The following is a 13012-nucleotide window of genomic DNA, read 5'->3' as shown; positions in this document are numbered from 1 at the left end:
AGTTTAGCGACGTTTATTAGTGGAACGGTTCAATAGGTTGATAAATTTGCGAAAATTCAAGGTTCAAGTAAGACCAAGTTAACAGCATACTTGAAAAATCACTTTCCTTTTTCTTCACAATGAATGTTTACAAGAAGATTTGTTTAACTATTTAATAGTATCAATTTGTACAAAGATCTATTTTTATAAAATTATGTCCAATAATTTAAGCAGTCTTATTGAGTAATAATTTTGATTTTAAACGTACAAGTCACTAATCAACTCGTCATTGTTAAAGCAAACCTTATCAAAACTTTTAATGTTGAAAAGAAACAGGCATTGCATGTTTAATCGCATTATGGGTAAAAAGAAATTAAATAAATAAAATAAATTTCACCTCAAAAAAGATAATCCTCCATCAACTATTTTAAAAATGTGGGAAAAAGATCTAAAAGATTTCACTTTAAAGCCACATATCAAAACAGGTAATAAATATTATTTGCTTTCAGTCAGTCCAGCAGACTAGGAAACTAACATTTTATAAATGCAATTTCAACAAAAATGATCGTAAAAACTCTTCTGTGTCGGTCAATGGTATATGTACAATGAATATTATAAACACCGTGGATTGCTTAATGGCTGCTACAATTCATCGTGTAATTCTTCACCAAGTAAGACTTTTTGCACCTTTTGCAGCATTTCCTGGTTGTGATAACTTAAATTTGTACCGTCTTCGCCTTTGACAGGGAAATCGTGATATAGAACAAGCATCTTTTGAATTTCAGTCAAAAGATCCTTTTTTTTAAGAGCAAGCTCTTCTTTACAAAGTTCGCTTAAAGTTAACATACTATCATATATAACTTTGTGAAAATCATCAATTCCAGATTTCACTCGTAAACTCCTTAGTGCTAGATCTACTAAATTTTCGCAGTATTTTTGCTTGACAATATTGTTCTCAAAATCAATTAAGTCATACTCGTTTGTTCTTTGTATCCTTTGCTGCTCATCTCGAATTGCATCTTTTCTTTCAATGGCCAAATCATTTACTAAATTCATTACTCTGATTTGTACTTGAGAATTTCCGTCCATTAAAATTTCCCCAAATATCTCAAAGCCTCCGTTGTTAACAAAACTCTTCTGTGCGGCAGGGAATTGACGTATCAGAGCTCCAAGAGCAAATAAACATCTAGATTTTATTGTAGCCTTGCTATTATTTATCGTTAGCATGTACAATATTTTCTGAACAAAATCATTTTCTAGTGCCTTTAACTGAACTTTTGGATTTGACTGGACTGCAGTACCCAATAATCTTAAAGCTTCAGCCTTTATGTCAGTATTCGTACTGTTTAAAGACGGAGAAACTACCTTCATCATCCTGAAAATAAGTATTTCCAAATATAGAAAAATTTTTTAAGTAATTTCGTAAGAATCTTAAAAGTACATACCCTCCCATATCTGCAAACAATCGTGCATTATCAATTTGATGTAGAAGGTACTCCATATCATTTAGGATACCCAGTATATCATCGATTTTTTCTGTCTCAAGATTTTCTGATGTAATAGTTTCTTTGTAAGGCTGAAATTGTTCAAATAAACTTGTAAGTACTTCAGCATCAGTGGAGATGTTCATACTTAAACTCTCTAGCTGTTCTTTCAATTCTGAATAACTTCTGTACTCTTTTTGTACAGCTGAATGAACTTGTTCATTCTAAAAAAAGAATACAACGTAATCATTAGATAGGTCTAGGAAAAAAAATTTTTTTTAATGCAGCAAATGTTAAACTTACCGCAGTTTGTATTAGCTCATCTGCCTCATCTGATTTTATTTTCTTCAACATGGCCTTTAATTCATCTAAAGGTACTTTTGTTTTCTCACTTTGTGCATCCTTTGTTGCTTCTTGCACGTCTTCATCCCTTACTGACTTTTCTGGGTGCAATGTCAAAGAGTTTTTTTTACCATCTCTATGTATGTTTTTTGAACTTGCATCCTTTTCATTTTCATCCAGCAATTTTGCTTCTACTACTCCAGATTGTAAATTATGCCGGATGTGTAGGCCAGGAGGGATGGGAGTTCCTGAAAAGTGAAAAAAAATGATGCAATCGTGAAAGGTATCAAAATGTAACTAGAACAAAAATATTTTATGTTAAATGTTATATCCTTATGGAGATTAAAAAAAACAAATTGGTATCCGGATTTTTCGCAGATCTTTGAATAGATTACGACTTGTTAGACAAATGCGATTTAAAAAGAACTCACCTTTTGGCACAATCTGCCATTCCTTGGTAGGAATGAAAACAGTGTCGTTGATTTTCGTATCAGTGGCAATAGCGAAGCTGCAAATCGCGAGGTAACTCAATGTAAAATGCCAATACGTCATATTCGCAGGTGAAAGCTGTGCTTGAACGAGATCTACGCTGCTCAAAACTCTGAAAACAGAGCACTAGAGAAACTATAGAATATTTAATAGTATAAGTACTTGTCGTTTGCTACAAGCGAACTGGTACTGATAGATTAACTTTATACGTATAAATAAGTGTTAGCCGGCTTGAGAAAAACTGATTTACCATATTCATTCATTAAGTCTTACGTGGTCTTTCCCGACTGGTAAGAGTCGTGAGTATGAGGAAGAGGTAATGAGGTATGTACCTATATATATGAGGGTAGGCTCGTATATATATTACCTTTTACGATGTGCTCATATATATTTACATTTTAAGTACTCTCAGCTCTCAGCTGCAACATGTGCAACTCCCGCGGCACTCTACACTTCTTACATTTCATCAGATTGCGTGATTTCGATGATTAAGGGTGTATTCCGCAAATGCTGCCAGCAGTTAAGTTACGTAGGTCGTGGTAACGCCGCATGGTCGGGCAGCGCTAGCGTCAACCTGTACTAACTGTCGGTGGGTTCCGCATGTCAACAAAGTTTGTACAAACTTTGAACAAACTTTGATATTTTTTACTGTTTTCGCTCCCATGCCATCTGATATTTCGGAGTTTGTTGACATGCGGAACCCACCGACAGTTAGTGCAGGTTGACGCTAGCGCTACCCGACCATGCGGCGTTACCACGACCTACGTAACTTAACTGCTGGCAGCATTTGCGGAATACACCCATAGTCCGCAGGCTAAGTATACGTCCTTAACCGCCTTTTTCACTAACGTTTAGAATAATGATTGAGACAATCAATGATTGTATCATGAGTTTTTGTATAAAGTTCAATTTATACAAATAAGTTGGTAAATATAGGCACACATGATTAATATTTAAACATTTTAAGCTGTATAAATATATAACATAGATTCCAAATATGCATTATTACCGCTGGAATATGCTAACAAAACCAAATATCCGTCTTTCTCACCCAGCAAAATAATAGGTATCTGTATAATCCTGTATCAATTTATTGCACACATGCGAAATGTTCAATGACAGTAAACAATGACATAATTTCAAACTTTACTTTTAACTCTTCATTTCACACGTAATTTTACAATGCAATTGATAAATTATTATTCATACAAAAGTATTAATATTCTTATAGGAGGTCGATTTTCAGGCAAAAGATTATTTGTAAACTTGCCGTAAACAGCACAGCCAATGTCAACTTTTTATTTTCTATCTACACAACTAGTTGCGGCTGGTTTTAGCGTTTCAGATTTCTAAACTAAAAAGTGGCCCTAAAATTCTGAAGGAAAGCTTCAGATATTTTAGGCCCTAGAGCCATGTTGTCAATTATAAACCAGCCGCAACTTATTTGACAGATACAAAATAAAAATTCAACATTTTCTGTGCTGTTTGCGGCAAGTTTACAATTTATCTATTACTCGAAAGTATAAATATATAGGAGGTCAATATTCGTATGAAACATACACTGCAAACTTGCCGCAAGTAGCACAATCATCGTTAATTATTTATTTTGTATCTATTTCAAGAGTTGCGGCTGGTTTATAAGTGACTAAATGGCTCTAGGGCTAAGCTGCCTAAAGCTCTCCTTCAGAATTTCAGAAGCAATTTTTGGCCAAAAAAATCACGACCGCTAGATGGCGCTGATCCTAATGATTATAACTACTTATAGTAGAGCCATTTAATCAATTATAAACCAGCCGCAACTAATTTCGTAGATACAAAATAAATAGTTAAAGATAATTGTGCTACTTGCGGCAAGTTTGCAGTGTATGTTTTATACGAATATCAACCTCATATATATTTATACTTTTGGGTAATAGATAAATTGTAAACTTGCCGCAAGTAGCACAAACATCGTTAATTATTTATTTTGTATCTATTTCAAGAGTTGCGGCTGGTTTATAAGTGACTAAATGGCTCTAGGGCTAAGCTGCCTAAAGCTCTCCTTCAGAATTTCAGAAGCAATTTTTGGCCAAAAAAATCACGACCGCTAGATGGCGCTGATCCAAATGATTATTACTATACTTATACTAGAGCCATTTAATCAATTATAAACCAGCCGCAACTAATTTGATAAATACAAAATAAAAAGTGAACATTGTTTGTGCTGTTTGCGGCAAGTTTACAATTTATCTTTCACCTGAAAGTATAAATATATAGGAAGTCAATATTCGTGTAAAAAATGCATTGTAAACTTGCCGCAAACAGCACAAACAATGTTCACTTTTTATTTTGTATTTATCAAATTAGTTGCGGCTGGTTTATAATTGATTAAATGGCTCTAGTATAAGTATAGTAATAATCATTTGGATCAGCGCCATCTAGCGGTCGTGATTTTTTTGGCCAAAAATTGCTTCTGAAATTCTGAAGGAGAGCTTTAGGCAGCTTAGCCCTAGAGCCATTTAGTCACTTATAAACCAGCCGCAACTCTTGAAATAGATACAAAATAAATAATTAACGATGTTTGTGCTACTTGCGGCAAGTTTACAATTTATCTATTACCCAAAAGTATAAATATATATGAGGTTGATATTCGTATAAAACATACACTGCAAACTTGCCGCAAGTAGCACAATTATCTTTAACTATTTATTTTGTATCTACGAAATTAGTTGCGGCTGGTTTATAATTGATTAAATGGCTCTACTATAAGTAGTTATAATCATTAGGATCAGCGCCATCTAGCGGTCGTGATTTTTTTGGCCAAAAATTGCTTCTGAAATTCTGAAGGAGAGCTTTAGGCAGCTTAGCCCTAGAGCCATTTAGTCACTTATAAACCAGCCGCAACTCTTGAAATAGATACAAAATAAATAATTAACGATGATTGTGCTACTTGCGGCAAGTTTGCAGTGTATGTTTCATACGAATATTGACCTCCTATATATTTATACTTTCGAGTAATAGATAAATTGTAAACTTGCCGCAAACAGCACAGAAAATGTTGAATTTTTATTTTGTATCTGTCAAATAAGTTGCGGCTGGTTTATAATTGACAACATGGCTCTAGGGCCTAAAATATCTGAAGCTTTCCTTCAGAATTTTAGGGCCACTTTTTAGTTTAGAAATCTGAAACGCTAAAACCAGCCGCAACTAGTTGTGTAGATAGAAAATAAAAAGTTGACATTGGCTGTGCTGTTTACGGCAAGTTTACAAATAATCTTTTGCCTGAAAATCGACCTCCTATAAGAATATTAATACTTTTGTATGAATAATAATTTATCAATTGCATTGTAAAATTACGTGTGAAATGAAGAGTTAAAAGTAAAGTTTGAAATTATGTCATTGTTTACTGTCATTGAACATTTCGCATGTGTGCAATAAATTGATACAGGATTATACAGATACCTATTATTTTGCTGGGTGAGAAAGACGGATATTTGGTTTTGTTAGCATATTCCAGCGGTAATAATGCATATTTGGAATCTATGTTATATATTTATACAGCTTAAAATGTTTAAATATTAATCATGTGTGCCTATATTTACCAACTTATTTGTATAAATTGAACTTTATACAAAAACTCATGATACAATCATTGATTGTCTCAATCATTATTCTAAACGTTAGTGAAAAAGGCGGTTAAGGACGTATACTTAGCCTGCGGACTATGGGTGTATTCCGCAAATGCTGCCAGCAGTTAAGTTACGTAGGTCGTGGTAACGCCGCATGGTCGGGTAGCGCTAGCGTCAACCTGCACTAACTGTCGGTGGGTTCCGCATGTCAACAAACTCCGAAATATCAGATGGCATGGGAGCGAAAACAGTAAAAAATATCAAAGTTTGTTCAAAGTTTGTACAAACTTTGTTGACATGCGGAACCCACCGACAGTTAGTACAGGTTGACGCTAGCGCTGCCCGACCATGCGGCGTTACCACGACCTACGTAACTTAACTGCTGGCAGCATTTGTGGAATACACCCTAAAATTGAAATCATGTACATCAGCGCCATCTAGCCTTTTCAATTTCGAACTAAAAAGTACTCCTACATACTTACGGTAAGTAACTTACCTACTTTTCACAAAAAACCGAGAACCGAGACAATTAATACCGCTAGATGGCGCTGATCTACCCAAACGCACACATATATACATATAGCCAAAGCCATCAACTATATGTATAGCCTAAGCTATTATAGCCTTAGCCTCCACCTCCAGTAAAGCTAAAGCATATCATCCATAGTCCATGGAAGATTAGGGAATCTGGGGAATATACACGACATCTTTTAGATCTTAGCTAAGAATTGGACGTTTCAATGGTATTTGGTTGCCTTGTTCTCAACCCGTTCGTACGAGTAAGTTATCACGCGAAAAAGAGTTAAATGAGCCTTCACGACAGCTTATTCGCTGAGGATGCGGAGGACGATGTGAAGCACTTTTTGGAGAGTAGCGAACAGCGCAAGAGGTGCGTTTTGAACCTTCGTTTTAACATAGACATATAATATCATTGTAAGTACAGTAATTCAAGTATCTCGTAGCTAATAGGTCATCAATTCATGCTACGTACGGTCTATCATTCGTGTTATTTCATTTTTACAAGCTCAAAATACGTTTACCTGATTTTATTTTATTTTTTTTATCAATGTCTAAAAAATAGCTTTGTTACTGTAGTAATTGTACTTGAGAGTTCATGCGCCTAATGTTAATTCTCTTTGAAAAAATACATTTTATTTCACAACTTGCTATGCTTACAAATTCAGATGAACTTGGAGATAAACCCAAAACAAATCAAGTATGTTTTTCTTAGTTGCAAAGATGAACCTAACCTTGTAGGTATTCTTTTTTTCTTTTTACTTGTGCTCGTGTGTACATTTTCTCATGCACTTTTCAAGAGGAATTTCGCCAATTGTTTGATGTTTTTTGTATAGAAAGGAGGCTAAAAATGCTCTTCAATTTCACGAGAAACGATTAATCGTGTGGATGTTGCGTCTCGAGTATATAGAACTGCTCGCGGTTAGATTATTTTTATGCTGTGGATTCAAAACACAAGTACTTTGTTTAGTTCAGGAAGGTACACGCCCGTGGCCCTGGTGATATTTCTGATTCGCTTTCAAGCTCGTACAAGTTCATGTGACAGTAAGTTACGTTAAAAAGTTTTTATATTCACGTAAAAATTCGTCTTAAGTAATGAAAGTTAAATAATTTTAATTGAAGGACAATTTTTATAGCAATTTTGTCAACAATTCAAATGCATTCAATCGTTTAACTTAGTCACTTGGTAATTACTTAACTGTTTACGTAGGTATGGTGTGAGTTAATAACAACAAAATGTAAATAATTTTGAGAATCTTCTTGAACAGAAATGAGAAAATTAGAAATTTTTTGTTCTATTATTAGCCAAGTTCAAAATCTACAAAAAGTTTGCACAATGATGTTAATTGTTAATTATTTTAATTGGATAACTTGTAATAAACGCAGCTTAACACGAAGTACTTACCCATGATCTATATTTTACTAAAAAAAAATCATGTAACACAATCAGTTAAAAAATCGAGCACCTGCTTAGCAGAAAATTTGAAATTACAAACCTCATTTGTTTCGAAATATTGTATAACACGTAAATAAAAAATTAATCGATTTTTGTTGAATATTGAACGCAAAAGATCATGAGTACCTTTAACGTTCTATGTTACACTAAAAAACATTGCAAAATACATAGACAGCTGCACATAATCTCATTGGAGCATTCATTTTGCAAGTGTAGAAGAGAAGGGTATAAAAACAGAGGTGATAGGGAAAAGAAAAAAATATGTTACGTGTAAGACTTCGTAATAGATCAAAGCGCACACACGCGGGATATCCCGTCGAAAGTGAAAGTTGTGCTCTTTCACCGTCCGCGTGTGCTGTACTTATATGATCTCTTTGTTACATAAAAATAATACTTATTGGGTTCTGAGTTCTGACCTCCGTTGAGGAAGTCTGTAAAGTGCGCGAAAGGCCATCATCTCAGAAGTTGTCATCACCTGAAGGCCACGAATAAAATTTTTCAAGCAGAACACAAGCCCTTTCTGGTAGTTGTTTCTAATTCAATTATTGTTGCTCTGTTTGGCTATTTTTATTGTTGGAGAAAAAGAAAAAAACTGTTTTTAATTTCATTTGTGGCAACTGAAATAATAGTTTTCGTACCTGGTGGCGCATGTCGCCAGGGCAAGCACGAGACCCGAGAGACTCCTTGTGCTTGTCCCTAGTTGGATGCGCACCAGGTGTGAACCCTATTTTTCCTACCAAGAGCACACCCGACCCTCAAATACGCCCAAGGTATAGGAAAATTTAATTTTATGTGAATGTAGGTAAAAGAAAAATCGTTTTTGTTGCACGTCAAAATTGAAAAACAAATCATTTTATTTATTGTGTGACGAAAACAAACAAAAAAAGAAAAAGATTCTCGTGTGTATTTTACTTCTTAAACAATCTTTCTTCTTACATTTCAGGGTACTGATTTTTCCACCAGTCAACAATTATCGGCGCTTTCTTATTCATCAACTGGTACAGGATCGCTTTGGTGATTTGCTACAAACGTTTTCGATTGGCCAAGGTATTGACCGCAGGACCGTCGTTTGCTACAAGTCTGATTTTATTGGGTAGACAACTCTTTTTTATGCATATGTATATTTGCCAAAAAGCCAAACCTGCTGGATTAATCCCGTGTATATATAAATGTATGTGCACATATTATCATGTGCATCTAATTTCCACAGAGTAGGTGTACACGTGCACTTTCCAACCGAAGCAGTAGTAAATAATTTTACTTTTGTATACTACATAAGAATGAGATTCCATGTATTGTCGGTAGCTTTAAGATAAAGACTAAATACATGTTTATACATTGAGATTTATTGCGTACTTGACCTGTTCTATGCCTTCAAGTAAATAACAGAGTTGTTTATTTCTGATCATATTTATTAAAGTTAATTTTCTTATTTCCGTAGAATTTGATGATTAGGTCATCTTTCCCGGCATCTCTCAGACATTTCATCCATCGAGTCACTACAGTGCTCATCAAGTAATATTTTATAAGAAAATTCTACTTGTACCATGCTAACAAGCAATTTTTCGTTTAAATTTTCCACTAGGGTAACATTTTAAAGCACCTCTGTAATCGCTAATATTCTATATCTTTAAAGTAACTTGGTTTTGGTTGGATTGGCTAGTGTTCTCCTTTGTTTCTTTCCAGTTCCTTGCTGTTCCTTTCCCATACTTTGATCGCTAAATCATAATTAATCTCTTAGTACGTAAGTAAATCCATTTGGCTTTGTAATTGAGTTTCAACCCAGACTTCACTCGGGCAATACACCAGTACTTTTTTCCAGGACACCACCACAACTCGATGGTATTACATTGCAAAGAGGAAACAATATCGTCCGTAAAATCTATTGCACTATGGGAATTGAAAGCCAGTGTTCGCCCATGGCGTCACCAGAGCACAACATTCAGCGACCAAAACAAGGTATGCCAGTATCGCAATTTACCTGTCGTTTTGTAAAAAAAACTAGTTTTATGAAAAATTTATTTATTTATTTATTTTTTTCTTTAATTTTACCAGTGAAGACATCTCCTTCGGTGGAAATATACGTGCCACCAGCCTTAAGACGAACTAAAGTGGAAAAATCACCAGCTCGACCAACATCGGTCGAACTTACACCAACTACGGAAACTTCCGTAAAGTAAGTTTGATTTTCGTCACGCACCATTGATTGCTAGTAAACCCATTTTCCTTTTCATTTCAGATCAAATCGACAAAAGCGACCTGATCGCGCGGTGTACGTTCCTCGACATCGCCGTAGTATAGCGGAAACAGACAGCAGCAATGTTTCCGCTACCGAGACACACTCGAAGTCGTCGTCGAAAGAACAGTCCCGCGTTTCAAAGCGTCCGATCGAGCGGGTGCCACCCGTACAAAAGACGTACGAAGAAATTCAAGTTTCTACTGCAGAAAAAATGAAGCCTGCAGCAGAACCGATTGCAATTTGCCGGTATTCTAAGGTCGAACAAGAGACGGTGGCACCAGTTGGAGCTATTAACGTTACAGTTGATGAGACAGCGATTTTGGAATCATTAATGGACGAGATGGAGTCCGAGCTAGCCTCGACAATTAGTACATCTTTGCTAGAAACCAGGAATGAGCAAAAAATCGTGAACAATAATGCAAAAACTGAGATCGAGGTAGAACATATGAATGTGGGAACTAAGGAGGCTGATGTTGTCGAGGCAGTGGCTTTGACAGACAGTGAAAAAAAGGTCGTTAACCACGTGATTAAAAAGAAACTTCCTCACCATTATGCAACCGACACGCGAAATCTGAGAAAATCGGCAGATTCGGATGCTCAGTCGCATGTTAGTGCCGGAACTCGATCTGGTCCATTATCTATAAAATCGGATAGTAGTGAAATAAAAAGTGAAACTGTGAAACATGAGCAGAATTTGGTAGCACCTAAAATTGAATCTTGTGATGATAGTTCCAATGACGAAGTTGTCAAAAAACCATTGGTCTCAAAAGTGTTGATTATTTCAACGGCTGATGATTTAGAAGATAATCCGCAAGAGTCTAATAAGAATGAGCAAGAAATCGCATCACCCATGACTCCACCTGAAAAGAAGGTCAAAAAGATTGAACGGCCAAAAAGTAAGCCAGAACCTCCACCTGCACCACCCGTTAAAATTGATCGTGATGAGTGTGACTGGGACAGTTTGTTTGACGATAATGGCGACTGCCTTGACCCTATGCTGATAGAAGAGGTGAGTCGGTATACTTGTGCTAGACAATAAACGTGTTCTTTTTTTTTTACAGTTCGATTTAAATCACATTTAAATTTATAATTCAATACGATCTAAAAATAAATCAAGTCGTGATAGGGGTATTTTATGCTTCCACAGTTCAATATTAAATTTTTTTTCAAACACTTGATTTTTACGTTAAGCTAAGTGACAAATTATATATTTTTTTTTTATAACTAATAATATGTATACTCTTTAGTTAACATCGTCAGTTGGAGAAGTGGTAATCGAGAAGCCGCGAAGTATCAGTTGGAAATCGCTCCCCCGACCCGTGGAAGTATCGAGCGACGAGTTTGCTCATGTGCTAGAGATTTACAATTTCCCTTCAGACTATAAAACAAGCGATTTAACAATGGTATTCAGTCCCTTTAGAGATGATGGTTTCGAGCTTAAATGGGTCGACGATACTCACTGTCTTGCCGTGTTTAGCAGTCCTCTTGTCGGTAAGTACGAATTTAAGTTTTTACTATAGCACTTTGAGTAGGTATTACATTTATTATAAAATCAAAAATTGTAAATCCTCATACTTTTTTTTATAACTATTATAATTTTTGTTTTATATGAAGTTATCAACGTTAAAAACTTGGAAGTATTTACACAAACTTATTCATTTGTAACGAGATAAATCAATGATTCTGTTTATATCCATCCACCCATTACCTATACACTTCTAATTTTTGCCAACTAAAATTTTACTCATCAGCTGCTGAAGTATTAGCATCAAACCATCCATTTGTAAAAACGAGACCTTTAAGCCAAGCCACTGCTCTCAGTAAAACGAAAGCTCGTAGAAGCTTTGAGTACCTTCAGCCTTACAGAACGCGACCGGAAACCTGCGCTGCTCTAGCGCGACGTCTAGTCACAAAATCACTAGGAGTCACACTCGCGACGGCGAAACAAGAACGCGAGCACGAGAAAATCATTCTGCGCGAAGCCAAAGGTACGTTGTTATCAATAATTATTATTATTTTAATTTATTTATTTCATCTCATTCGATTGTGCGTTTTATTTTAGAAAAAAGGAGGCTTGCAATAAAACAAAGTGAAGAGATCTGGGAAGGCATTATCACGCCCAAGTCAACGACGTAGATATTTTTCAAAAATATCATTACTATCATGCTGAAGTGCGTTGTTATATATGAGCGTATGTGCCTTGTAATGAAAGACTCAGAAGTATGAAAGCAAGTATTTCGTAATATACTTGTATAAATTAGACTGTTTTCGTAAACATTGTTAACATGTATTAATTGTAAATTTGTTTTAAGTGATCCTGAACTGAAAAGGCTGTATACATGCATATGAAAGTTGATAAAATGTGTTTTTACAATTACTGTTAGTTGCTTCGTTTGAATCGACAATTTTTAGATCCTTAAGTATATTTAGCATAAACAAAAAATGCATCATGTAATCTCTTAGATAGTTAGCAAAACTATTTTGACTATTTTACAAAGTACGTTGTACCTCAGAATAATTTTTTTAATATTAAAAAGTTGTGATTAGTGTTTAAGACAATTAATGGTAGACAATAAAAAATTATCTTGAATTAGCCATTGCTAGTACAGATTGCTAATGGAGTTATTTTAAGGTCGTGATTATTTTAATAAGAAAAAACTGTTACTCATAAGATTATCTATCAGTGAATAATGACTCGGTGATTATTTACGCACAATATCCTAGGTATGATTAGAGAAATTTATGATCACAAGTACATGAATCAACATTATGGATTGTAATATTTTCCTAATACTCAGAGCGAAATGAAAAATGTTAGTTTGTGCATATTTTTGTATACTTTATGATTAAAAAATCGTGCAACGAAAGGACCCCTAGTCATTACTTCAGAGAAGTGTGT

The 13012-nt window shown here is 35.1% G+C and overlaps 2 protein-coding genes across 8 annotated transcripts; one reads left to right on the top strand and one right to left on the bottom strand.

Annotated features, from left to right (window-relative positions):
• Nucleotides 1–90: 90 nt before the first annotated feature.
• Sil1 (Sil1 nucleotide exchange factor) lies at nucleotides 91–2704 on the bottom strand. 4 transcript variants are annotated; one of them, XM_014356537.2, is made up of 5 exons: nucleotides 2662–2704; nucleotides 2237–2406; nucleotides 1767–2053; nucleotides 1425–1687; nucleotides 91–1354 (listed from the first exon to the last, which is right to left on the bottom strand). In XM_014356537.2, the coding sequence occupies exons 2-5, from the start codon at nucleotides 2355–2357 to the stop codon at nucleotides 622–624; spliced, it is 1404 nt and encodes a 467-aa protein (XP_014212023.2). In that variant the 5' UTR covers nucleotides 2358–2406; nucleotides 2662–2704; the 3' UTR covers nucleotides 91–621. The 4 variants fall into 4 exon arrangements, with proteins under 4 accessions (XP_014212023.2, XP_089447246.1, XP_089447245.1 ...); XM_089591120.1 differs by having other exon boundaries at nucleotides 2237–2420; nucleotides 2662–2693; XM_089591119.1 differs by lacking the exon at nucleotides 2662–2704 and adding an exon at nucleotides 2545–2607 and having other exon boundaries at nucleotides 2237–2420.
• Nucleotides 2705–6544: 3840 nt separating this feature from the next.
• On the top strand, nucleotides 6545–12487 carry LOC106641939 (uncharacterized). Of its 4 annotated transcripts, none has more exons than XM_014356525.2 (8): nucleotides 6545–6791; nucleotides 8818–8967; nucleotides 9697–9833; nucleotides 9930–10050; nucleotides 10114–11122; nucleotides 11361–11604; nucleotides 11865–12101; nucleotides 12176–12487. In XM_014356525.2, exons 1-8 carry the CDS (start codon nucleotides 6709–6711, stop codon nucleotides 12247–12249), a joined length of 2055 nt encoding a protein of 684 aa, XP_014212011.2. In that variant the 5' UTR covers nucleotides 6545–6708; the 3' UTR covers nucleotides 12250–12487. The 4 variants fall into 4 exon arrangements, with proteins under 4 accessions (XP_014212011.2, XP_014212012.2, XP_014212013.2 ...); XM_014356526.2 differs by lacking the exon at nucleotides 6545–6791 and adding an exon at nucleotides 7033–7118; XM_014356527.2 differs by lacking the exon at nucleotides 6545–6791 and adding an exon at nucleotides 7105–7155.
• Nucleotides 12488–13012: the final 525 nt, after the last annotated feature.

The sequence above is a fragment of the Copidosoma floridanum genome, unplaced genomic scaffold (genome assembly GCF_036245765.1).
Source record: "Copidosoma floridanum isolate Cflo_tuat_1 unplaced genomic scaffold, Cflo_Japanese_pri ptg000013l, whole genome shotgun sequence".
Classification (NCBI taxonomy): domain Eukaryota; kingdom Metazoa; phylum Arthropoda; class Insecta; order Hymenoptera; family Encyrtidae; genus Copidosoma; species Copidosoma floridanum.
This window is presented reverse-complemented; position numbering and strand designations above follow the sequence as displayed.

Bases quoted from the DNA above. Each gene is read 5' to 3' on its own strand.
- Sil1 (XM_089591119.1), bottom strand. The intron at 2,054-2,236 runs GTGAGTTCTTTT...TTCACTTTTCAG, and splicing joins ATGGCAGATTGTGCCAAAAG to GAACTCCCATCCCTCCTGGC. The intron at 1,355-1,424 runs GTATGTACTTTT...ACTTATTTTCAG, and splicing joins TTGTTTGCAGATATGGGAGG to GATGATGAAGGTAGTTTCTC.
- LOC106641939 (XM_014356525.2), top strand. From the start codon at position 6,709: ATGAGCCTTCACGACAGCTTATTCGCTGAGGATGCGGAGGACGATGTG. The intron at 8,968-9,696 runs GTAGACAACTCT...ACTTTTTTCCAG, and splicing joins TACAAGTCTGATTTTATTGG to GACACCACCACAACTCGATG. The intron at 11,605-11,864 runs GTAAGTACGAAT...TTTACTCATCAG, and splicing joins GTTTAGCAGTCCTCTTGTCG to CTGCTGAAGTATTAGCATCA.